The sequence below is a fragment of the Gekko japonicus genome, unplaced genomic scaffold (assembly GCF_001447785.1).
Source record: "Gekko japonicus isolate JY-2015 unplaced genomic scaffold, Gekko_japonicus_V1.1 scaffold1095, whole genome shotgun sequence".
Taxonomy (NCBI): domain Eukaryota; kingdom Metazoa; phylum Chordata; class Lepidosauria; order Squamata; family Gekkonidae; genus Gekko; species Gekko japonicus.
Window position 1 is genome coordinate 19,377 of NW_015172036.1, and position 24,261 is coordinate 43,637.

Consider the following 24,261-nt stretch of genomic DNA (forward strand, 5'->3'; position numbering starts at 1 on the left):
GAAGAAGTCTGCCACTCCTCTGGAGAAACAACTACAGCTTGGGGGGGGAATCACACACACATCAAGCAAGTCACTATGCCTATATAATTGTAGTTTACATATATCTATACTCAATTGATAAGACATGCTGGAAACGGAACAAAACTTTGAGCTTCTCAAAGCATCTGCAAATTTTGCAAGAACGGGATTTCAGAACTACATAGGACACCACAATTTAACAAGAGCTCACTGGCATAATGGTTATGTGTGAACAGTTTTCTACAATATTTCATTTCTACTTTATAAAACATCCTGTCTTTTTCTGTCTGAATAACATGGCACACTAATATGGTGTAGTGGTTAAGTGTGCAGACTCTAATCTGGGAGAACCGGGTTTGATTCCCCACTCCTCCACTTGCACCTGCTGATGTGACCTTGGGTCAGTCGCAAGCTCTGGCACAGCTGTCCTTGAAAAAGAGCAGTTTGTGTCAGAGTTCTCTCAGCCCCACCCACCTCACAGGGTGTCTGTTGTGGGGAGGGGAAGGGAGAGGAGTTTGTAAGCCGCTCTGAGACACCTTTGGGTAGTGAAGGGCGGGGTATAAATTCTTCTTCTTCTTAAGATAAAGTAATCATTTGGTCTTAAGCTAATGCTTTGGAATGAAGATAGCTAACCCTACTAAACAGACCTATTCTGATAATTGGCTGGAAATGCCAAGAAAATGAGCTTCCAAGAAATGAACAACACTAGAATCTTGTCATAACCAACCAGTCTTATATAAAACAGAGATTCTATTCTTACACTAATGATTTTCTGCAGCCTATTAAAATAGTTTGTGGGATGAAGTGAGTCTATGGGATAAAGATAGTAGAGATAACTAAGTATGGTAATGGAAAGCGGTTTGACCACTGTCCACACTTGAACACAAGTTTGGTGACTGCAATCACTTGGTGATCAGAGCTAAATTATTACTTTATCTAATGCAAACACAATTACATATTGCACAACATCAATCAAGAGGCCTCTTTAAGGATCCAGTCTGAAAGGGGCAGTTTTCCTTAAGAATAGGATAATTTTTAATGTCAGCTTTAAAATCCTATCAAATTCATCTCAACTGGACATTGCCTCCTTCTGCTTCTGATAATTCTTAATATTAGAAGGAAATACTTGTAACCATTGCCATTCCAGTGAAAATTTGGACTAAGTTTGGTTAAAACATGGAGAAAAAACCCAGAGCAAGTCTCTTTTTCACTATATCTGATACATGAGGAAGATGGAGCTTGCACATCTGACCTGCATACAGTTTAAGAATCAAAAGCCTTTGTTGTCAGCCTCACTCACTAACTGGGAAAACTTTTTTCGCATACTTCAACTGCCCTTCTGTATCTCAGTTTCAAAGCAGCTTGGCAAATTAACTACTCAGTTTTGCTGAATACAGGAGGCAAATTTCTCTTTCAATTGTTTATGAAGTTAAGACTAAAATGTGATGTGTATACATGTGGGCTACCATCTGTATTGCAGCAGTATGAACCTGCTCGTTCACTCAGCCTATGGAGATTCTGTTTGTGAAGAGAATGTTTCATGGATGGTTTTCCAAGTACAAAACAATGCCTCAGTGTATATGTGTTAGTCTTCATTTCGATCTAAAGTAATGATTACAGATCTTCTGATCACGAGGCATTGGAACTGTCTGGAATTACCAAACACAACATTTTAACTGTGAACAAAAATATGTTTTTAGCTTGAAATTCAGAAATACAGGTGTTAAAAAGAAAAATTCAGTTGCTTCAAAAGAAAATCCGTAACAATAAAGAAGCAGTGCTTTATGGCATCTAAAACCATGCAGAAATACTAATTTAAAAGGAATGTTACAATATGGTATTGGTGTTGTTATAATAAGTGTGCTTCAAAAATGTGTTGTTCAGGGGACAGCAAGGGGTTTCATTAGCAGGTCAACTGGTTGTCTAAAGTAGTGTATACACATGTAAAAACTATTTGGCTTATGTTAGACAAAAGACTGGGTTGGCTCTTGTTTTTATAGGGCATTTATATTAGTATTTATAATACATATTCTATGCATATGCAGTGTTCACTATTGTAACCCTGCTTTTTAGTAAATATTATTCCTTTACAGATGTTTCCCAAGAATTCTGATTGCAACAAGCAGTCAAAAGCAAAAGCCCATAATGTTGTAAATTAAAAAACAATAACGCAGCTGCTATGATGTTGACCAGAACGGGTGCGCAAAAGATCCTCAACAGTTCCATGTTGAAGATTGGCATGATAAAACATCTTTTCTTCTTCCTTCTCCTGTCTTGCCATCCCATTAAGAAAACTTATTTCAAAAATATTTTCCAGATAACTGTGTTACACTTTTTAAAAGTCAGTTGCAAAAGCAGAAAGTAACGTTATTTTCATTAATTGGCACAGCACTAGCTTCTCACAGTTCCAGAATGAGCCATAAATACAGCACATCACATAACTTAATAGATTCATTCTTAAGCTCTTCCGCATTTTCTCCCCACCCCTAAATATTTTACTTTGAAAAATGTATTGATTATGCAGACTTTTTTTTTGAAAGCAGAAAGATTAAAAAAGTGAAAGGGGGTGCAGAAATTAGCAGAGGTGGCACTACCTGAAAGCTCATCAGAAAGGGGAGTGAGAACAATATCAGGCAAGAAGGGTTTGGAAGTATGGATCAGAACAGGAGCACTTTTAGCACTGCGAATATAGGCCGATGGCAGAGCACATTCACCAATGGATCGGCTTCTCATGGCTTTAAAAAAAGGAAAAGAAAGAAGTGGGGAAGGAAAAAAAGAAGAGTGACTATAATGAAAGGCTTGTGTCACAGAAAAAGCAGCAACAGAGAAAACAAAGATAAAAAGGAAGAAAATTTAAATTAAAACATTTCAGCACAGCAGATATTGGCAGAGCTGTAAGGAAAAAATAATCAGTGGCCACAACAAACATTTTTTAAAAAAACTCTTTAATGTAAGATAGCAATAAAGCCTATATTTGCACAATTACAATTGTTTGGTATTCAAGGGAAAAAGTTAAGATCTATTATTTTTTCACTGCATCAGGGGTTGAAAAAAAAAAGGTCAGCAAGTTGAAAGCCATTCCATGGACACTCAAAATGTGCAAAATTCTACTCTGATAAGGCATATGCCTTTACCTTGCACTTTTTAAAAAAACAATTGTCTTTTAGATCAGATCTCATGAGCTTCTTGGCAAATACTCAGCAAGAAAAATAATTTAATTCATGCAGAAGCTTGTCAGTTTTAGTGGGTATTCAGACATTACAGCATTTGATGTGCTTCAACTGTCCTTGGGGTCACAATTGCACTAAGAATGTACTGTATGACCTGAATTGTCCACACATACAGCTACAATTCCATGGTGGCTATTTTTGTAATCATAGTGCTGCCAGTTTGATCATGGAATTGGTTTACAGTAGCTGCTGGTCTGTCTGGATTAGCTGTAGGACTATTCTCTAACACAAGATGAAAACAGAATTGACTTTCTGTCAGGGTAATGTGGTAACACATGACTTTCCTGGATTTAAATTATTGTTTTGGGTTTCCCCCCTAAATATCTATTTAAGCAAGGGGATGTATCCAAGAGTTCAATTTGTCAAGCTGTGAAACTTTCCTCCAATGGAAGGAGTCTTGCTCTAGAGGAAGAGGTATCTTCCACCAGCAGAATGTTCCTTGTACTGGAAGAATATTCCACCATCAGGAAAATGGAACTTTTGGATCTAACCTGAAATCTTGGTAAGATCAAAACACTACAAGACTGTAGCTCCAATACTTTCCTGGGAATAACCCCACTGGGAAAAAAAGACTTAATTCTGAGTAGACCTGCTAAAGATTGCTCTCTCTATATTAACAGTGTTGAGTACTCCTACACAGGAAAGAGCCAGTGTGGTGTAGTCGCCAGTGTTCATCTACGAGACCCAGGTTTGAGTCCACAACTCTTGTCATGGAAGCCAGATGGAAGACTTTGGGTCAGTCACACACTTTCAGCCTCACCTACCTCACAGAGTTGTTGTGAGGATAAAATAAAGGAGAGGAAAACGATGTAAGCCACTTTGGGTTTTTCATTGGGGAGAAAGGCAGCGTTATCAGTGAAGTAAATAAATAAAATAAATACTCCTAGTTATATCACCATTTAATAATCTAAACTCAGATTGCATTATTAACTAAGTGTCAGAGACACACCCAACCTAGCTTGAATCCAATTTAAGGTATCAAATTAGGACAGCGATTACATTGACATCTGATACAATACAAAACAGAGCTCTTTGTAAAAGCTCATACACGTTCTACAGAAACAGAGATTTTCATTTTAAACAGCAATTATAATTTGCTGCAGGCTCATCAGTGTTCCCTGCATTAAAAGCCACGGCGAATCAGGCCTCTTTGGCACATGTGATTTCCAACAATATGAGCTTTTTTGTGGAGGAGAATACTAAGTGTAACACTAGTTCTGATTTTGAAGTATAGCAATCAGGAAATGATGTTTAAAAAGTCACATTGCACAAACAAAAGATCTTCCACTTATCCCTTAGACAGGCTGGTGATATGCTTTAGTAATTTATGAGACATTATTTTCTGGAAATTTCAGCATTTTTCTTTCCATTATCCTGGAAACTCATGCCCTCTCAGTGTATTTATTTTTTATTAATTCTGGTTATGAACTGCAGAGCAAGGGTGTAGACTTTCCAATTTCCCGGGGGGGGGCTGGGGCTGGGCCAGAGGCATTGCTGTGCTAGGAGCAAGGGTGGCTCCCGGGGGAGGCTGAGCACTTTCCTGAAAATTTCGGCGGGGGCTGAAGCCCCGCCGCCCCCACGAAGATTACGCCTATGCTGCAGAGTCAATAACAGAAAACTAGGGATATTAGTAAAATAGCAACAAACAAAGATTTTTTGCAAACAGATGTGTGTTGAGCAAGAAACTACTGAATGACCAAATTAAATTTGATAAATACTGGCATGTTTTTTGTTCACACATCTGCCTCATTCACATGTAAAGTGAAGCAGTTAACATCAAAAGAAGGGGACAGGTGAGGAGAGCTGAACTCTCTCTCTTTACCTCCAAGCAAGATATGCCCCCAAGCATATTTTTCCTGTCAGGTCCATTTCCAGGACTGGAGACAGACTGAGAAGGAAAAAAAGGGAACCTGGGCTGGCGGACAAATCAAATCAAATACACAGAGTACAGTTTCATACTGGTCTAACTCTGTATAAGTGAAGGTGCAAGTGGAGGTAAGGCAGGGGTAAGGAGTTAATGCATCTATATCTAAATTTATATGTGAAGGAGGAAGTGGTGTGACCAACAATTATGGCTGCACTCCTACTTCTAGTTTGGCCTTAAGCTATCCTGTTAATGCCTGGGTAAAGAGGGGGAAATGCATTTTATGAAAATATGGAGTGATTACAATAAACATAGTGGGAGATAAATCATTCCATTTTAGACTTTTTGCAGAAAAAGAGTTACAGATAAAAAATATAAATCCCTTAAATGTTTCAAGTTTTCTAAATGTATGCAGTTATTCTGTGAGACTAAATTGTTCAAGTGACGAAATAAAACTGGATGGCATCCTACACTAGGATGACTGATCACCTGAATGCTTTGAAAACAAAGGAAATAATCTGTCTAAATATTTTTACAGCAGGGCCAATTCATCCAGCCACTGGGCATGTGATAGCTGTAGGAGAACTTTTTCAAAATCCAGACCATGCCATCTTCCAGCCAGTAGCAAGTTTGCCACATGTATCTGCTACTAATCTTGAGGTGAACTTTTATATACACTGACAAATGTTTGCAAAGTAGCTAATTGTTGTAGCATGCCCAAAACTGAACCCTGCTTGTAGTAGGAGATACATACAATAGCCGTGAGGAAGCATACACAGGATTTTTTAGAGTTCTCCCCCACCACAGATTATCACACACACACAATGCACCAAATCTAATCTACCTGGTATGTTTTTCAGAACTTCCTCTTTCTACATGGAGAATTTTGAAAACGGTTTTGCAAGATTCAAATGGGACTAGTATCGGAGCTGCATAATAAAGAGTTTTTTTGGTCTTCAATCCACAGCAGGTATTGCAAACATTTGCAAATTAATGTTCATTCCAACATGCCAAGCGATCACCTCTATTCTCTGGTGTTCAAAGGATTGAACTATACTGGCCACTTCCACACTGTCATTTTTGTCACTCGTTTGTCCCTATTGCTTCAGGGGTCTTTTCTCCCCATGTGTTTTGCTTTCTCTAGTAGTCTCAGAGAGAGCAAAACACATTTGGAAAGGGGGGGGGCAAAGCAATAGGGAAAAACAACTGACAGTGCGGAAGTGGCGACTGTCTCAACATGTAAGACCAACATCTTGTACTTTATTATAACAATTATGCCTGAAGAACATGTTCAAAGGGCTTGAAAGCTTACAAATTTTAAACAGTACAATCCGATGAAATATAATTATAACCAATTATTTATATCCCATTCTGTGTGACCAACCCAGTTATATCTTGATGACAGAACAAGCATGGAAACATAGTTCAATGACTGCTCCTCCTCCTGAAACTTGTTCTAAATAACTGAACTGAAAGTTTGATGCTTGTTCTTAGGTTCACATAATGAAACTGGAGGCCATGAAAATTCACAGAATCAGCAATTAAGTAACAATGCACCCAAAGCTTTCTCCAATCACAGGTATCATCTAATAGTAAAATTGCATGTACATCAGTAAGTCTATACAACTTAATTAGCATTTAAGTTTTAACTGTATGATAAATGCTGTAATTAAGCTTAGCTTCACAAGTGCTAATGACTTGAAGAAGCAATGTATAAGCACAAGGGCAAAATCTTTCATGGATTTTATTCTTCTTTGGAGGAAAATAATGTGAATTAATACCTTATTATTCCTATTTTCCAGATCAGGGGAATATTTTAAGATAAATTCTCACCAGGTAAGACTACACAGAATATTTCAAAAATATTTTCTACTTTTCCTTTAATAGATCTAAATAAAATGAACCTTTGGGATTATCATCTTCTAAATAATTTTTCATCATTTCTGTTAAATCAAGCAATGCCAGAACAACTACATGGAATACTTACAGGAGGGCTCAGAAACTTATTTTTGCCTTAGCTAGGGAAATCAATTTAGTAAAGATTTTTCAACCCATATGCATACCAAGTTATGAGGCAATAAAAAAAAACTTTCATAAAATCAGACTTGATTACATAAGCTCCATGCAGCAGAAGATGAAAAACACAGTTCTAAGCCACGCCACACACACACAAACACACAGACTTAAGTGTGCAACTTGTGATTGGATATGAGATGATGCTCACCAAGTTTCCACAAATATTGATGAGACAGCTTCCCTTACCCCAAAATAATCAAACTATGCTCTGTTGTTTCTACACACATGTTCAAACCCAACCAGAAAGCAGAATATAAATTGATGGTTGCAAACAGCTTTGGTCAGCTTTAGATAGAGAACTAGTTTAGAAATTTAAAAATCTACATTTTTAAATACTATGTCTGAATCCAGAAACCACACGCTGAGTTTTGCTCAGGCACCAAAACTTTGTTTCAGCCTTTGCCCTCTACAGTCTTTTGAGTAATCTTGAAGGTTTAGAACAGCAAACACAGGAACTTGTAGTTTACAGCAAAAAAATCCTCCATTCTCTCTCTCTCTCTCTCACTCACTCACACACACAACTGATTCCAAAATTTTCATCTGTTAGTGCCAATAACAAACATTGTTTAAGTACCATATTTATTCTACACTGCAGCATCATAGAATCATAGAGTTGGAAGGGAACTCCAGGGTCATCTAATCCAACCCCCTGCACAATGCAGGAAATTAACTAATATCTCCCCCCCACACCCTCAGTGACCCCTGTACTTTGCCCAGAAAATGACAAAAAACTTCCAGGATCCCCAGCCAATCTGGTCTGGAGAAAAATTGTTTCCGGTCCCCAAAGTGGTGATCAGCATTTCCCTGGGTATGTAAGAAAAGGCCACAAGAACTAAGTACTAACCCTTCCTGCCCTCCCTCTCATGATCTGCCTAAGTTCACAGAATCAGCATTGCTGTTAGGTGGCCATCTAGCCTCTGTTTAAAAACCTCCAAAGAAAGAGAGCCCACCACCTCCTGAGAAAGCCTGTTTCACTGAGGAAACGGTCTGTCAGGAAGTTCACGGTCCTATATTTACAACTGATGTCATAAGCAAACAGTGAATGACCAATGCATATGCCCAACAGGAGGACAAACAATGCCTACAGAAAATACAAAGATACAGGCCTCTTCCTTCCTACAATCAAGACTACAATCAGAGAAGAAAATGAAACAAAATTAAGATGAACCAGGATTCTTAACATGGCACATTAGTAAGAGATGGGAGATGAACCCATGCTGCTTTGAAATCAAGCCTTGGCCCATGTAGTACAGGCAGGTTAGAAATGGCAAGAATAAATAAATATTAAACGTGGTCTCAATACTGATGGCCTTTAAATTCCTAGCACAGTCGATTCCCAGTCACAAAGAGAGGGAGAGAAGAAGAAGAAGAAATATAGTAGTACAGGAATTTTATTTTTATATTTAATTGATAAGAACATTAAAAAATTGCAGGAGGTATCAGCAGTACAGATTTATTTTTAAGTGATAGGAAAATTTATCCCAGCGAATAGATCTGTAATTGTACATGATGAACTCCCTATCAGGAATCTGAAACACTGATTTCTTCAAAATGCATGAGATCACTGGTGTGACAGAATAATTCAATTACATGTAAAATTTCCTAATGTTAATGTATAGCTGCCTACTTTAATTGTTTGTGATGTTCATTCAGAATGTGAGCTGTAAATGGATTTTAAATATGTGACCTGGATGTTTTGGGATGAGGAGGTCATCTCTGTGTCACCATTAGAATAGTGAAAGAACGACTGCATCAACTACTTCTACAAAAAGCTTCTTCAACACCAATAGGCCAGAGCAGATCACTTGATAAGCTGGATTCCTTTAAAATGTTCTTGGTCAGGACTGTACCATGTCTTAGCAGAAAGGCTATTCAGATTGCTGCTCTCTGGATTTTATCTACACGACTTGGCAAAAACCTGGTCTTGCAATTTCTAGCAGTCTGTTTTCTTAATATCTTGAGCATAAACACACAATGCTAAGCCACCCTTACAAATAATTACTGCTCGTCTTACCCCTTCCTAATGTCATCTTACCCCTGCACTATAGCTCTAATCTTTTGCGGTTGTAAGCAATGTTCCCTCTAAGCTGTGGAGTCTTGTGAGCAAAAATTCTACTTTCTGAGCTACTGGTATTAAAGTTGTGAGCCAGCGATTTGGCTCCTGTATAAATTAGCTTGCTCTGGAGCCCTCCTTCCTGAGTGGAGACAAAAATGTGTGAGCCGGAGGCTGAAAAACTGTGAGCTAGCTCACACTAACTCAGCTTAGAGGGAACATTGGTTGTAAGACAGAAAGTAAAAGAAGCGGGAGACAAACATGACACTGCACTTGTACTTCTGTGCTAGTGGCCCTTAAAGGCTAGAAAAGACAACACAGACCATGTAGGTAGCCATTATCTATGCAATCAACATGCTCTCCATGAGGCAGGCCAATTTGCCACTTTTAGTGCTCTCCAGGGACAGCACAGGTGAACAAACAAGTGCCAAATCTCAAGACCTGTATAGGGTATTAGAACAAGTCAAGTAACCTCATCATGACATACGTGAGCAATTTGATTATTTAATGAAAACAATATATCCTTTTGAATATCAATCAGCACAACACTAACTACTGATAAACCAATGATATGATGTTTCATGCTTTGTGAAAAAGAAAGTTTACAAATCTAGCCGTAACTTTGAACAAATATCAGTTGTGCTAGACATTATGTATGAGAATAAAGAATATAAAGCCTAACAAAAAGACAGCAGCTTAGTCCAAAAGACAAGGTATGCTGAATACCTTATGAAGACTTTGAAAAAGACATTAATTACCCAGTTATTTCTGCTAAAGAATTTAGGATAGTACTTTGGGATATCCTCTCATTCTATAAAGACTGTGCATCTCTTGCACAATACATTCATTACATCCCTCTAGTATAAATTTGTGTAAGACATACTGAAGACTAACAAATACAGCTATCAAAACCACTGATTAATGGGAAGGAAGGGAGCAGTAGGGTCCTCACAAGGATCAGTGCTATTAAATTTGTTCATATATTTGGAATTGGGCATGAGCAGTGTAGTGGCCAGGTTTGCAGATGAGACAAAATTATTCAGGATGGTGAAAACCAAGGGAGATTGTGAAGAGCTACAGCCCTTTTAAACTAAAGTGAGAGTGCTGAAAGCCTGTATCTATAATGAATAGTCACACTGTTCTTTGGAGTTTGAGAACAGAGCTTCTTCATTGGATTGTGTTCAGTCTTGCAACAGGAGGATCTCTCTAAATTGGGCAAATGGGAAACAATGTGGCAAATGAAGTTCCATGCTGATAAGTATAAGGTTATGCACAATGGAACCTAGAATCTGAAAGCCCCTTGGCTGTCTTTAGGGACCCATCTTTGGGTCCTATACTGGACCTATATTGGTTCCTATATTGGAACATTTCAATTGACTCTCTCAGGAAGAGCTTGACAGGACCCTGGCTGCTGTGAAGCCCACCATGTGCCGACTCATGCCTGTCATGGCTAGTGAAGACTGGTGGTGATGGAATACGGGTCCCTCAACTTGTCCCTAACTTCAGGGCCTTCCCAGGATTGTTAAAGGAGGCAGTGGCAAGACCACTCTTGAAAAAACTATGATTAGATCCTTTGGATCCAGCTAACTATGGCCCAGTGTCAAACCTTCCATTCCTGGGAAAGGTAGTTGAGAGAGCGGTAGTGGAGTAGGCTCCAGGTGTTCCTGGATCGCACCTCTGTCCTGGACACATTTCAGTCCAGCTTCTGCCCTGGCTTTGGGATGGGAGATGGCTCTGGTCACCCTCACAGATGACCTCCAGAGACACCACAATTGAGGTGGGTTGGTGCTGCTGCTATTTGACATGGTCGATTACGACCTTATGGCCCACTGCCTCACTGACATGGGGGTTTGGGGGACCGCCTTACAATGGTTTGTCTCCTTACTCCATGGTAGGGGACAGCAGGTGGCACTGGGGGAGAGGGTTTCATTGTGTTACCCTTTGGTATGCGGCATCCCTCGGGGGCAATCCTCTCCCCTTTGTTATTTCACATCTATATGTGCCCCCTTGCTCAGTTGGTCTGGAAGTTTGGGCTGGGTTGTCACCAACTGGGTTGTCACCAATGCTGATGACACCCAGCTATATCTGTTGATGGACGGCTGACCGGACTCAGCACCAGAGGTTCTGACCAGGGCACTGGATGCCATGGCTGGATGGTTGAGGCAGAGCCGACTGAAATTAAATCCAGCAAAGACAGAAGGTCCTGTGCCTGGGTCACAGGGTCTGGGGATCCAGCTTCCAGCCTTTGGTGGGGTGCCTTTAATGCCAGCACCAATGGTGAGGAGCTTAGGCATGATTTTGGATGCTTCTCTCAAAATGGAAGCCCAAGTCACGGCCGTTACCAGATCAGCTTTTTATTATCTGTGTCTGGTCAGGCAATTGGTCCCCTACCTCTCCCCTCATGACCTGGCCACAGTGATCCATGCAATGGTAATCTCTAGGCTGGATTACTGTAACACGCACTACACAGAGCTACTCTTCAGGTTGATCTGGAAACTTCAGCTGGTCCAAAATGCAGCTGTGCATGTTCTGACAGGGACACCTGTCAGAGGACATATACAACCAGTGCTCTGCCAGCTGCATTGGCTCCCAGTTGAGTTGGCTCCAGCCTGGTGGAACATTCTCCCAAGTGAGATCAGGGCCTTACAGGACTTGCTTCAATTCCACAGGGCCTGTAAAACAGAAATGTTCGGCAGCAGGCGTCCAATCGTACCAGCCTCCCCTGCCTCATCTTGCCTTATCAACATAAACTTCCAAGGGAATGTCGGGGGGTGGGGTGGGGGTGGACAGCCACAATGGCTTTGTGGAGGCCAGGGCTTGGCTCTGCGAATCAAGGAAGAGCAGTGTGCAAACCATGTCCCTGAGCATGTGCAGAGTGCACGGGACGAGGTTTCCGGATAGCACGCCCCAGGGGCCCTGTGGTCCCGGCACGGATTCTGCTCAGAGTCGGCGGCTCACGGGTTTGTCCAGTGTGTGTGTGTGTGGCCAGAGAGGGAGGCTGCATTCGCCTCCCTAGACCCGCCTCACCTCTGCTGTTGCTCCTGCCTGGTTCCCTCCTCCTCCTCCTCCCCACCCTGCTGCGCCTTTGTCATTTGCAACACAGTCGCAGCCAGGGGGTGGAAAACCCACCCCCAGTTTCTCCTCCTCCTCCTCGATTTGGGCTGCGGGGAGGCGAATGTGGATGGGCAAAAGCCCCCCTCTTCCAGCAGCCGCCCACTGCCTGCTATGCGGGCACGCTCCCCGACGCGTGTCTTCCGCTGGGGGGTTAAAAATAGCCCCTTTGTAAAGGAGGAGAGGGGAGGGAGAGGTGCGGGCCTGTCATCTGGACTGTGTGTGTGTGTGTTAATCTGAGCATATCCCCCCACCACCACCTTGGGACAGAGGTTGAGAAGGGGTCTCCGGTTGCTTTGTCCTGTTTTTTTTTTGGTAACATGTTTTCTGTTCGTTTTTTTAATTGGGAATGCATGGGGGAGGGGTGGCAGGGCCCCAGAAGTGCTACAGGTAATAGAATGGGCCCACAGGACCCTTCACCCAAAGAGTGATTAACACCTGGAATTCACTGCCACAGGAGGTGGCGGCGGCTACAAGCATGGATGGCTTCAAGAGGGAATTGGATAAACACATGGAGCAGAGGTCCATCAGTGGCTATTAGCCACAAGATATAGATAGGAACTCTCGGTCTGGGGCAAGTGATGCTCTGTATTCTTGGTGCTTGGTGGGGGGGGGGCAACAGTGGTAGGGCTTCTAGTGTCCTGGCCCCACTGATGGATCTCCTGATAGCATCTGGTATTTTTGGCCACTGTGTGACAGAGTGTTAGATTGGATGGGCCGTTGGCCTGATCCAACATTGGCTTCTCTTATGTTCTTATTCTATCTCGTTCCATCTCATGCCACCTATGTTAGTTTATTGGCAGGATACGGCCCACTCTCTTTGCCTGGTTGCTCGGACACTGCAGGCTGAAAATCAAATTTTCATCCTGGAATGCTGTGATTGTTGGATATCATTAAGGAATTTTATTACTGGATTTTTATAACTTGATGGTTTTATTCAGTGTTGTAACTGCCCTGACCCCTGTATCCCAAGGGAAGACAAAATATAAATAAAATATAAATAAATAAATAATTGGAATCCTAATTTTAAATATAGGCTGATGAGTGTCTGAACTGGCTGACACCAAGACTGAAAGATCTTGGGGCCATAGTGGATAGCTTGAGGAAAATCTCAACTCTGTATACACCAGTAGTGAAAAAGGCAAATTCCACACTGGGGATTATTAAGAAAGGGATTGAAAATAAAACAGCAAATATTGTATGCCCTTGTACAGAGCTATGGCATAACCTCATCTGGAGTACTGCATACAGTTTTGGTTGCTCAAAAAGGATACTGCAAAAGGGGAACTCAGAGTTTGAGAACCTGTAGAGTCTTTGACTTTTCTGTCTAGAAAAAAGATTATAAGAACATAAGAGATGCCAATGTTGTATCAGGCCAAAGGCCCATCCAGTCCAACCCTCTGTATCACACAGTGGCCAGAAATACCAGTGCCATCAGGAGGTCCACCAGTGGGGCCAGGACATTAGAAGCCCTCCCACTGTTGAGCCCCCCCCCAAGCACCAAGATGACAGAGCATCACTTGCCCCAGAGTCCCTATCTATACCTTGTGGCTAATAGCCACTGATGGACCTCTGCTCCATATGCTTATCTAATTCCCTTTTGAAGCCGTCCATGCTTGTAGCCGTCACCACTTCCTGTGGCAGTGAATTCCAAGTGTTAATCACTCTTTGGGTGAAGAAGTACTTCCTTTTATCCAGTCTAACCCAACCGCTCAGTAATTTCATGGAGTGCCCACGAGTTCTTGTATTGTGAGAAAGGGAGAAAAGTACCTCTTTCTCTACCTGTTCTTTCCCATGCATAATCTTATATACATCAATCATGTCCCCCCTCAGTCGTCGTTTCTCCAAGCTAAAGAGCCCTAAGCACCTTAACCTTTCCTCATAGGGAAAGTGTTCCAACCCTTTTATCATTTGAGTTGCCTTTTTCTGCACTTTTTCCAAAGCTAGAATATCCTTTTTAAGGTGTGGTGACCAGAACTGTACACAGTATTCCAAATGAGGTTGCACCATTGATTTATATAGAGGCATTATGATATGGGCTGATCTGTTTTCAATACCCTTCCTAATAATCATGTATAATAATTATACATGGGGTGGAAAAGGTGGATAGACAGCGCTTTTAAGAACATAAGAATAATCCCATTTGATCAGACCAATTGTCCATCTACTCCAGCATCCTGTCTCACAAAGTAGCCAAACAGTTCCTCTGGACAGCCAACAACAGGGCATAGAGGCCAAGGTCTTCCCCTGATGTTGCCTCCTGGCTCTGGGATTCAGAGGATTAGTGCCTCTGAATCTGGAGGTTCCCCATAGTCACTATGGCTAGTAGCCATTGAGAGACTTATCCTCCATTAATCTATCTAATCCCCTTTTGGTGTAGTGGTTAAGTGTGTGGACTCTAATCTGGGAGAACCGAGGTTGATTCCACACTCCTCCACTTGCACCTGGCTGGATGACCTTGGGCAAGACATAATTCTGGCACAGCTGTTCTTGAAAAAGAGTAGTTTCTGTGAGAGCTCTCTCAGCCCCACCTACCTCACAGGGTGTCTGTTGTGGGGAGGGGAAGGGAAAAGAGTTTGTAAGCCACTCTGAGACTCCTTTGGGTAGTGAAGGGTGGGGTATAAATCCAATCTCTTCTTCTTCTTCTTGTTTTAAAGCTGTTTATTCCTGTGGCCATCATGACATCCTCTGGCAGCGAATTCCACATTTTAGTCACTGTCTGTGTAAAGTGGTATTTCTTTTTGTCCGTCCTGAACCTACTGCCTATCAGATTCACTGGATGCGAGTTCTAGTATTTTGGGAGAGGGAGAAAAATGTCCCTTTGTCAACTCACTACACTCCATGCATAATTTTATAAACCTCTATCATGTCCCCTCTTAGTCGTTTCTTTTCTAAACTGAAAAGTTCCAGACTCTTCAGCCTTTCCTCATAGGAAAGGTGCTCCAACCCCTTAATCATCTTGGTTGCCCTCCTCTGTACTTTTTCCAGCTCTGCAATGTCCTTTGAGATACAGTGACCAGAACTGTACACAGTATTCTAAATGAGTCCGGGGCATTATAATATTGGCCATTTAATTCTCAATCCATTTACTAATAATCCAGTTTGGTGTAGTGGTTAAGTGCGCGGACTAATCTGGGAGAACTGGGTTTGATTCCCCACTCCTCCACTTGCAGATGCTGGATGACCTTGGGCAAGCCGTAGTTCTGTGAGCGCTGTTCTTGAAAGGACAGTTCTTGAAAGAGCTCTCTCTGCCCCACCTACCTCACAGGGTGTCTGTTGTGGGGAGGGGGAGGGAAAAGAGTTTGTAAATTGCTCTGAGGGAAGGGTGGGGTATAAATCCAATCTCATCTTCCTCTTCTACTAACATAGAATTTGCCTTTTTCACTGCTGCAGCATACTGGATTGACACTTTCATTGAGCTATCCACTACGACCCCAAGATCTTTTTCCCTCTCAGTCACAGCAAGTTCAGACCCCATTAGCCTATACCTGATGGGATTTTTTTGTCCCAATGTACATCACCTTACATTGAACTTTAGTTGCCACACTGCTGCCCATTTACCCAGTTTGTGGAGGTCCTCTTGGAGCTCTTCACAGTCAGCCTTGGTTTTCACCATCTTGAATTATTTTGTGTCATCTGCAAACTTGGCCACTACACTACTCACCCCTAGTTCCGGATCATTTATGAATAAATTAAATAGTACCGCCCCCAATACTGATCCTTGTGGGACCCCATTGCTTACTTCCCTCCATTGTGAAAACTGTCTATTTATTCCTACTCTTTGCTTCCTGTCATTTAACCAGTTTTCAATCCATAAGACTAAAACCATCATCTTGTCCCATGACTCTTAACCCATTTCTTCCTCTTCCGTAATAATAGAACTTGGGGGCCCCCAGTGAGGTTAATGAGTAATAGGCTCAAGACAAACACATGGAAATATGCCTTTACTCAATTAAAATTTAAATTGTACAATTCACTGCTACTGGGTGTAGTGATGGCCATGAACACAGATAGTTTAAAATGTGGGTTATGAAGGAGAGGTCCATCGCTTACCAGCCATGAGGAGGGAAGGAGGCTTTTGGTCAGAGGCAGCAAATCTCTGAATACCAACACTAAGAGGCAGTATCACAGAATTGCCTTGGCCTCTATATCTTGGTTGTTGGCCCTCTTCGGCAGCTGGTGTGCCACTGTGTGAAACAGTATGCTGGAGTAGATTGATCACTGGTCTTATCCAACAGGGCTCTTCTTATGTTCTTATATTAAGCTTTAAGCACAAAATTGGTAACATTACCTTCCCTAATTCATTGTAGTTGCTATGACCAAGCAAGAAGACCTTCAACTCTTTATCAAACTCAGCCAACAGAAGCATACCGCTATTCTTAGAAGCTTCTCCAACATAATGGACATTCAAAGGCTTGAACGAGTACCAGAGTACCAGATCTTCTTATATAAAGACTGACATACAGTGGCTGATTTTAATAAAGTAAAGATGAGTTAATTAAAATTGACATAGTTTTATTTCTACAGTGAAGTACTGTGATCAACTCTGACCCATGAGAATAGAGTTGTCAAGGCCTGGGGGGGGGGGGGGGGGGGGGAGCCCCACCTTTTTTTTTCAAAAAATTTTTTTTCAAGTTTTCCAATGGGAAATGTGGGGGAGCACTGAAATGAACTCTTACTAAACTTTTTTCTCTCATTTGGAATGAGTGGAATGCATTATAAGTTAAAGTTTAACTCATCCAAAATGTATACGATTCAATTTTTTCCACTGGGAAACATCAGGGACCACTGGGAAAAAACCCTGCTATGAAATATTTTTTTCCTCTTTTGGAATCAGTGAAATGCACTAAGACAGCATAAGGTACAGCTATCTCTTGCTTTAGTACTGGGTATGTTTGCAATTTTGTTTGTGGAAAATGAAAGCATTACACTTCATTTTCTCTTGTTAAAATAGCAAAATGGTTTTAGGTTTGATAATTTTTCTTTTTTTGAATTTCCCCCAAAAGTACTGTCTTTCAAATAAATAAAACATTTCCAGTGGCTTTTAAGTTATCTAGAAACGTAACGTCTCTACATGACAACAGGGAAAAATAGAATGAAATAAAACTACATACTATCATAAAAGTTACAGGTTTTGATGGAAACATTTTTAAGGCAGGCAGTTCTAAGAGCCTGATCCTCTGTTTCCCCTTTAGCAGTTAAAGCAGACAATTACAGAAAGTCCCACTCACTGAAAGACATGAACTTGCCCTAACGAGGATTAGCTACAAGCACGGCAGTAACTGTGGGTGCTGTGTTTGCAGTAATTAAAGCACACTGACCTTTCAATATACCTAACAAAAGGCAATCAATTGTGTTTGAATCATGAAGACAAATCCTTACATGTTGACTATGCAGTGGATCACAGGATCATCTCTTGGAAGCCAGATGTTTGGGTTTATCTGTAAAAAATGATCTGCATCTTAAAGCCAAAAGTCAATGCTTCATTACCTGACGCCGGGTTTGCCTAGAATATGCATGTATATACAGTACAAGCTACATGTAGAAAAATATTGTGTGCAGACAGAAACTTTGGATTATTAATTCTCCTTCCAGATGTTTTTATATATCATAAGTTCCTAGTACATACCAACTGTTTTTTGTCGTACTATGCTTCTGGCCTTTTCTGTTCCTGGAGATCCAGTTGTGGTTGCACTGCGCTGCCTCATTGGGGCCTGGCCTGGCTGATCACGGCTCCAGCCTCTTGAAAATGATTTATCAACAGATGCCTTTTGAAACTCATGTCCAACACCTGAAAGAGGTAAAAAACAGTCAATTATGAATCAGTCCATCCAGCAGGACCATTATATATATTCTATGATACTTTAAAGTAAAGCAAAGCAGAAGTCAATCAATGGTAAAGATAGTGGGGCCTGTACTCCACCAAGCTACTCAGCAAAATTTGAAGAGTTTCCTTCCTAAGGAGCCTTCCTTCAGTAGCACTGGCTCTTCCCCTGCCAGAAAAGCTACTTCCATTGGACAGAAGCTTCTAGTGTTCAGGGTTGCCAGGTCCGAAAGACAAGCCGGCAAGGAACTTATTGGGATGCTCCAGAAGTGGGGAGGGAAGAAGCAAGCCTTGCCAACATCACCTCCAGGTGACATAGGCATGTCGGGGACATCAGGGGCAACGTGCCTACATCACCTGCAAGTGACATAGGCATGCTGGTGACATTGGGGGTGACGCTCTGCTTTTTGGGCAAAACTCTATGGTTTGAAGCTTTTTCTACCATTTTGCCTAAAAACCAGATCGTTTGCCCCCCCTCAATATGGTTACATCACTTCTGGGTGACATAGGCACATTGTGTTTGGTGTGGTAACTCTCACCCGCCAGCCAGCTGGCCAGTGCCAGGGGGGAATGATGGAAACCAGAAGATCCCCCACGTGCTGGGGGGACCTGGCAACCCTACTGGTCTTGCTGAGTGGAATAGTAGGATAGAATTACTTCAAAAGTATTATTTAATTTAAAAGGCATTACAATACCAATAGCCCACGGAAGGCTCGACTAGGAATTATAGCTATTATGAGTGTTGAAAATCAACATTGATACCTATGAATTTTTGATACGTCACTAGAGGAAATGAATTGTTGAGAGACAGCATATGTCATACATCTTTGTTTGGAAGAAGATCAACCATCGAAACGGCAAGGCATTCCGGAGACCACCGTCACATTTTCTATTATTCTGTATATTTTTTTACTATATTGTTCACTTTTTGTATAATTTTGACTCTTAAAGAAATTTATTAGCGGCACATCGTCACAGTTCTTTTTGGTTTTTGATTGTCCTATGACTGTGCCAATCAACTTGATATTATAACCAGTTTTGGTTTAGACATTGTAGGCAAGTTCCTTTTTGAAGAATTTTCCAGCTACTGACCCCAGAATTAGCATATAGTACAAATGTACCAAAGGCTTCAGAAGGGTGATTTACTGAGACTCCCCCTTAGCAAGGTAGCATGCCAACCGGACGGAAGCTTCTCGAGATTCGGAGATTATTGAATTGACTGCCAAGTTCTTTTATGGTCTTATAAAATGGAAAAATGTCCCTGATCATTCTAATTGAGTTCAATGAGTTAGTATAATTTAATTCAAGGTTTTGCGGTTGGGAAATTTTTATCTTGCTATAATTTTAAGCTCATACAAATAGATATACCTTTGTAATGTTCCTAGAAGTTATCTATTTTTCACAAATTTTATAGGATTGTTTTACCCTATGGCAACTGTTTAATATTTTATGCCAATAAAGGTATTTGTTTATTTGTTTGATTTACTGAGATTTTTAAACATGGACTACAGGATGACAAGGCTGGCTATCAAAACACAAATATATGTTAATTCAGTTTTATATTTAAATATTAAATACTATGAAGGACTTCTCAAGGCCAAGAAAGATAAGATAAAAAGGTGCTTATCTCTTCCTTCCCATGCCTGGTCTAAAATTTAACATGCCTCCCAAAGCTACATTTCAATCTGTGCTTGTGTGTGTAGGGAGAATGCAGGTACAAGCACCTGATCTATCATTCCCTCCACTCTGGGGAACAAACTGCAGCTTTGAAGGAGCATTTAAAAGAAATTAAAATACTCTTTGGGGAGCTGCTAGTTTGGAGATGCCAAATACTGTATTGCCTTACCTTTGCCTTTATGCTTCTTTTGTTTCTGCTCACTTAATTTATCCAATGGCAAATCACTGAGATCCAAGCTGTATAAATTTCTAGCTAATACTTTTGTTAGAGTCTCCATAGTTAGGGACCACTCAGTGGCCAGCTCTTCCCAATAAGTCAACGATGACAATACTGACAACAGGTCATCCCAAAGTTCTCGAGAGATGTACACATTTAGATTTGCTTTGATCCAAGCTACTATAAGGGTCTAAAAAACAAACATGTCATTAGTTGCAATAAAAGGTTACCACATACCAACAGAACAGGGGTGCAAAACTCGGCTCATTTTCAGGGCCACAGATTTTTTACGAACTCAAGAGGCCTTGTTGCCATGTTAAATTCAGAGTCTTCTGGTGTAATATTAACACCACATTTTCTGTTTAATCCTTTTTAGATAAACATAATCTCTTCTGCTGCAAATACCCCAATATCCACTTTTTCCCCACCCGAAAGAGTTTCAAGTATGTGTTAACATTCACATACACATCTTGAATTCTATTGTAGGAAGCTGTTTGCAGAGAGGAGTTATACCAGAATTCCTGATCCTCTGCTTTAAGCAGTCTCCTCCCAAAGCTGCTTCTCCTGAACAAAACTGGCCATTAAGGGGATGTTAAACACATTTGCATAAAATCCTGTTCCAATACACAAATACTTTGATATAGAATTTGCCATTTTTGGTCTTTCTAGAAGCAGGTTTAAAGTCTCACTATAAAAAATGCAACTATATGTCAGATACATATTCTGCTAAGGTATCAAGCCAGCTGGTAAGAATAATTGTGGAAATGAACAAAACTGTACTACACTAAGTCCTCCCTTTATATCAAAAAGGTTGCACAGAATACAAAGCTTCTTACCATACTGGCTAAACACTGAATAAGATGCCCATTTTAAGTGCTACATTACATATTTATTAGAACCAAATTGTGGAATCTGCCTGGAACTGTGAACTACAGATGCATGAGACCCATTTCTGAATGTTTCCTTACTTAAAAACATCAATAAAACACCTGCTTATCAGGGAGAGAGATATGCTGACGGCTTCCCTTTAATTTGTTAAAGAATGCAAGAATTGCACTGCTGGATCAGGCCAAAGGCTAACAGGTGGCTTATCATCCAGACTGGCGAAGCATTCACTAGCAGAAACTGATGGCCACCTTCTTTTTGTTCCCTGGACCCTGTACTGATGCCTAGCACCTCTGTACATGGAGGATCCATTTAGCCAACAAAGTTGTGTGCCTACAAAAAACACTAACATGCCCCTTTCAAAAACATGCCCCACATCAACACTTGAAGCCTGAAGTGGTACAGCCCATGAAAGATTCTGTTTATAATTTTGTTTAGGTTTTAGCAACATCAGGGACCATCAACAATTACTTTAAAAACACTTTAAAAACTACTCTATACCAAGCTGTTCAAAGCTGGACATTTACTGCTGCTATTCTTACATGCAACTGGGCTTAACATGCATCCTCAAATCTGGTGCTGAATGAAAGCCATCTCAGCTGAATGGAGCACAACCAAATTTAAAACTCTTATCACATTAATATTTATTTATTTGCCTGGAAAAGAGGACCAGCAAGTCTTCCTGCTAAAGTTGAATTCTTTCTTCCTTGATATTGCAGAAAAATGTGAGATGGTATTTTCAAAACTGATTCTGTGACCCTAAGCAACACAAGCAGCATCTGTTCCCTGCAAAGCAACATTAAACAATATTAGTTTGAGGCTCACAGACATTTAACAACTTCTGTAGATTCTAACTTACAAAAAAAGCTTAAGAGGCAAACTGAGGCTTTTAACTGAGTCATTTTACAGTGCAATCCTAAACAGAGTTACATCTTTCTAAGGCCACTGCCTTCAATAAGAGGGCTGTAATCCTGATTAGGATTGCAATGTCAGTTTTTGACCATAGCATGTTGTTGCTCCTTTTCTTCTGAATTATTTTACATGTAGAAATAGTAAAAGGAAAGTCAAAGAGAATTCTGAGGATCTGTTCACTCTAACCCTCCTAAAGAGAAAGGAAGAACCTGACAAATACTATTCTCTACACAAAAAGGCAATAAAACAACACAGAAGGTGGAACATGTTGGGAAGGGAAAATATGTCCCTCAATTTAAACAAGGCCCCAAATCACTTCAAAGCTTACTTCCAGGTTACTTGTAAACTCTACCTCTGCCACAAAATACAACAGAGAAACCCTTCATTGCATACATGCCAACAATAGTAAGATCTATATTACTGTTCTTGGTACTTTTGTTAATCATGGGGGTAAATGGACTATAACAACTGATGCAGAATATTTTCAGAAGTATTTACTAATTCTTTAATATTTTTTCAACTGAGGGCCATATTTTCAACTGGAACATATTATCTTTAAGGTCACTGGATAGTGCACAGGTATTCACAATTTGTTTTATTTCCACACTGGGAAAACTTTACTCAGATAATGAACATTGTACATGCCAGGAATTTAGGTAAATTGTTTATAAAAATTGTTCAGCTAAATTGTTTATAAAAATTGGCATTCCATTATTCTTGCTTGGAATTCAGAGTGCCAAAGATGAGAGAGAAGGTATTTGCTAAAGACTGTGCAATGCAGTTACATGGCTAGTAAAGGTAGCCTCCATACATCATACAGACTTCTTGAAGCTTAGGGTAGCACGCAAATTGCAGACATTATTAAAATATAAAACACTTTACCAAGTCTTCTTGTCCATGGTTACTTGCACCACCATGTGTCGGTAGATATTCAGAATGCGCTTACACATATCAGTATGTTCATCCAACAGAGTTTTTATCTCATTTGCTGGTTCAAGTAGAAATATATTTGAGGAATTTATTATAAAAACCTGTAATTTAAAAAAATTAGATTTCTTTAATAATATCATTACTACAGAATAAACAAGTCTTATTGGGATTAGTTGAACAAAGTTTAATTTGGCACACTTTTATGTGTTAAAGTCTCAGTAGTTAGAACACCTGCTTGTTGCCACAGTTGAAATAAACTGGAATTTTAAAAAGACTTTCAATTTGACACTCATATAGACTTAATGGTTTTTCAAAACTAGATTACAATACAAAGAAACAAGAATTAACAGAGTACAAGTGAACATGCCAAGTAATCCTAAAACTGCATTATCTTGCGAAAAGTTATAAATGTGTTAAGGCTGATGCACTATAGACAAAAGCAGATGCAACAATGGCTCCCTGTTAATAAATCAGGAGGAATCAACACACTTCCTCACCCACAGCCCTACCCTTCCATAGCAATTCGCTTCTTTCTCCCCTCCCTGACTCTCCTCCATGCTTTAGCCAGATGGCTGCTATGCATTAGCAATAGTTGAAGATACCTATGGGTCTGAAATCTCACAATGAAGAATATATTATTGGCTTCAGTTAACTGAAAAGCAGTATATGCTTCTGATGTGAGTCCTAACTCTAGCAAAGGAAGATTTATGCCTGCAACTGATGCTCACTGGTGTGTAGTTGCCTGCCTCCTGCATTGTAGCATCTTCTATTATTACTGTGGTTCATTTTAATGGTTCTTTGTTGCTGACAGTTGATGTCAATGTTTTTAATTTTTTGATCCATGCTTTTACTGATTCTGGATGCTGATATTACAGATTGCTTTTATTACTATTACTTATACTTAATACAGTACATTTTAACTGTTTTGATAGTTATGGTATTTGCATAGATGGGGATTTGTAAGCCCTCCTTAGGAATTACGGATTAAGAGCAGAGTATAAACCTTTTGAATAAATAAATGTGCACAATGCAATACCCACTGAAGAAGAAGAAGAGATTGGATTTATACCTCACCCTTCACTTGGAGTCTCAGAGCGGCTTATAAACTCCTTTCTCTTCCCCTCCCCACAACAGACACCCTGTGAGGTGGGTGAGGCTGAGAGAACTCTGACACAAACTGCTCTTTTTCAAGGACAGCTGTGCCAGAGCTTGTGACTGACCCCAAGGTCACATCAGCTGGTGCAAGTGGAGGAGTGGGGAATCAAACCCGGCTCTCCCAGATTAGAGTCCATGCACTTAACCACTACACCAAACTGGTTCTGACGGATGGAGATACATCGACATTCAGAGTCAATAATACCACCTAAGCAAGCACAAGTAGCTTGGGACTGGCCCCTTTGTGCTTAAGCTAATCAGCTGTTGTACCTGACATGCTGGGTTACTATGCCAACTTCTCTGATTCAA

At 40.6% G+C, this 24,261-nt stretch overlaps 1 protein-coding gene across 1 annotated transcript in view; it reads right to left on the reverse strand.

Annotated features, from left to right (window-relative positions):
- Positions 1-24,261, reverse strand: part of LOC107118335 (ral GTPase-activating protein subunit alpha-1-like) — a gene marked incomplete at its 3' end in the record, with an annotated part of 88,292 nt that overhangs the window by 16,487 nt on the left and 47,544 nt on the right. The window contains exons 13-17 of the mRNA XM_015420641.1: positions 22,750-22,898; positions 21,612-21,741; positions 20,023-20,260; positions 17,982-18,143; positions 2,613-2,753 (exon numbers count right to left, since the gene is read on the reverse strand). Of these exons, the coding sequence (XP_015276127.1) occupies positions 2,613-2,753; positions 17,982-18,143; positions 20,023-20,260; positions 21,612-21,741; positions 22,750-22,898 (820 nt within the window). The remainder of the gene's footprint in view (positions 1-2,612; positions 2,754-17,981; positions 18,144-20,022; positions 20,261-21,611; positions 21,742-22,749; positions 22,899-24,261) is intronic.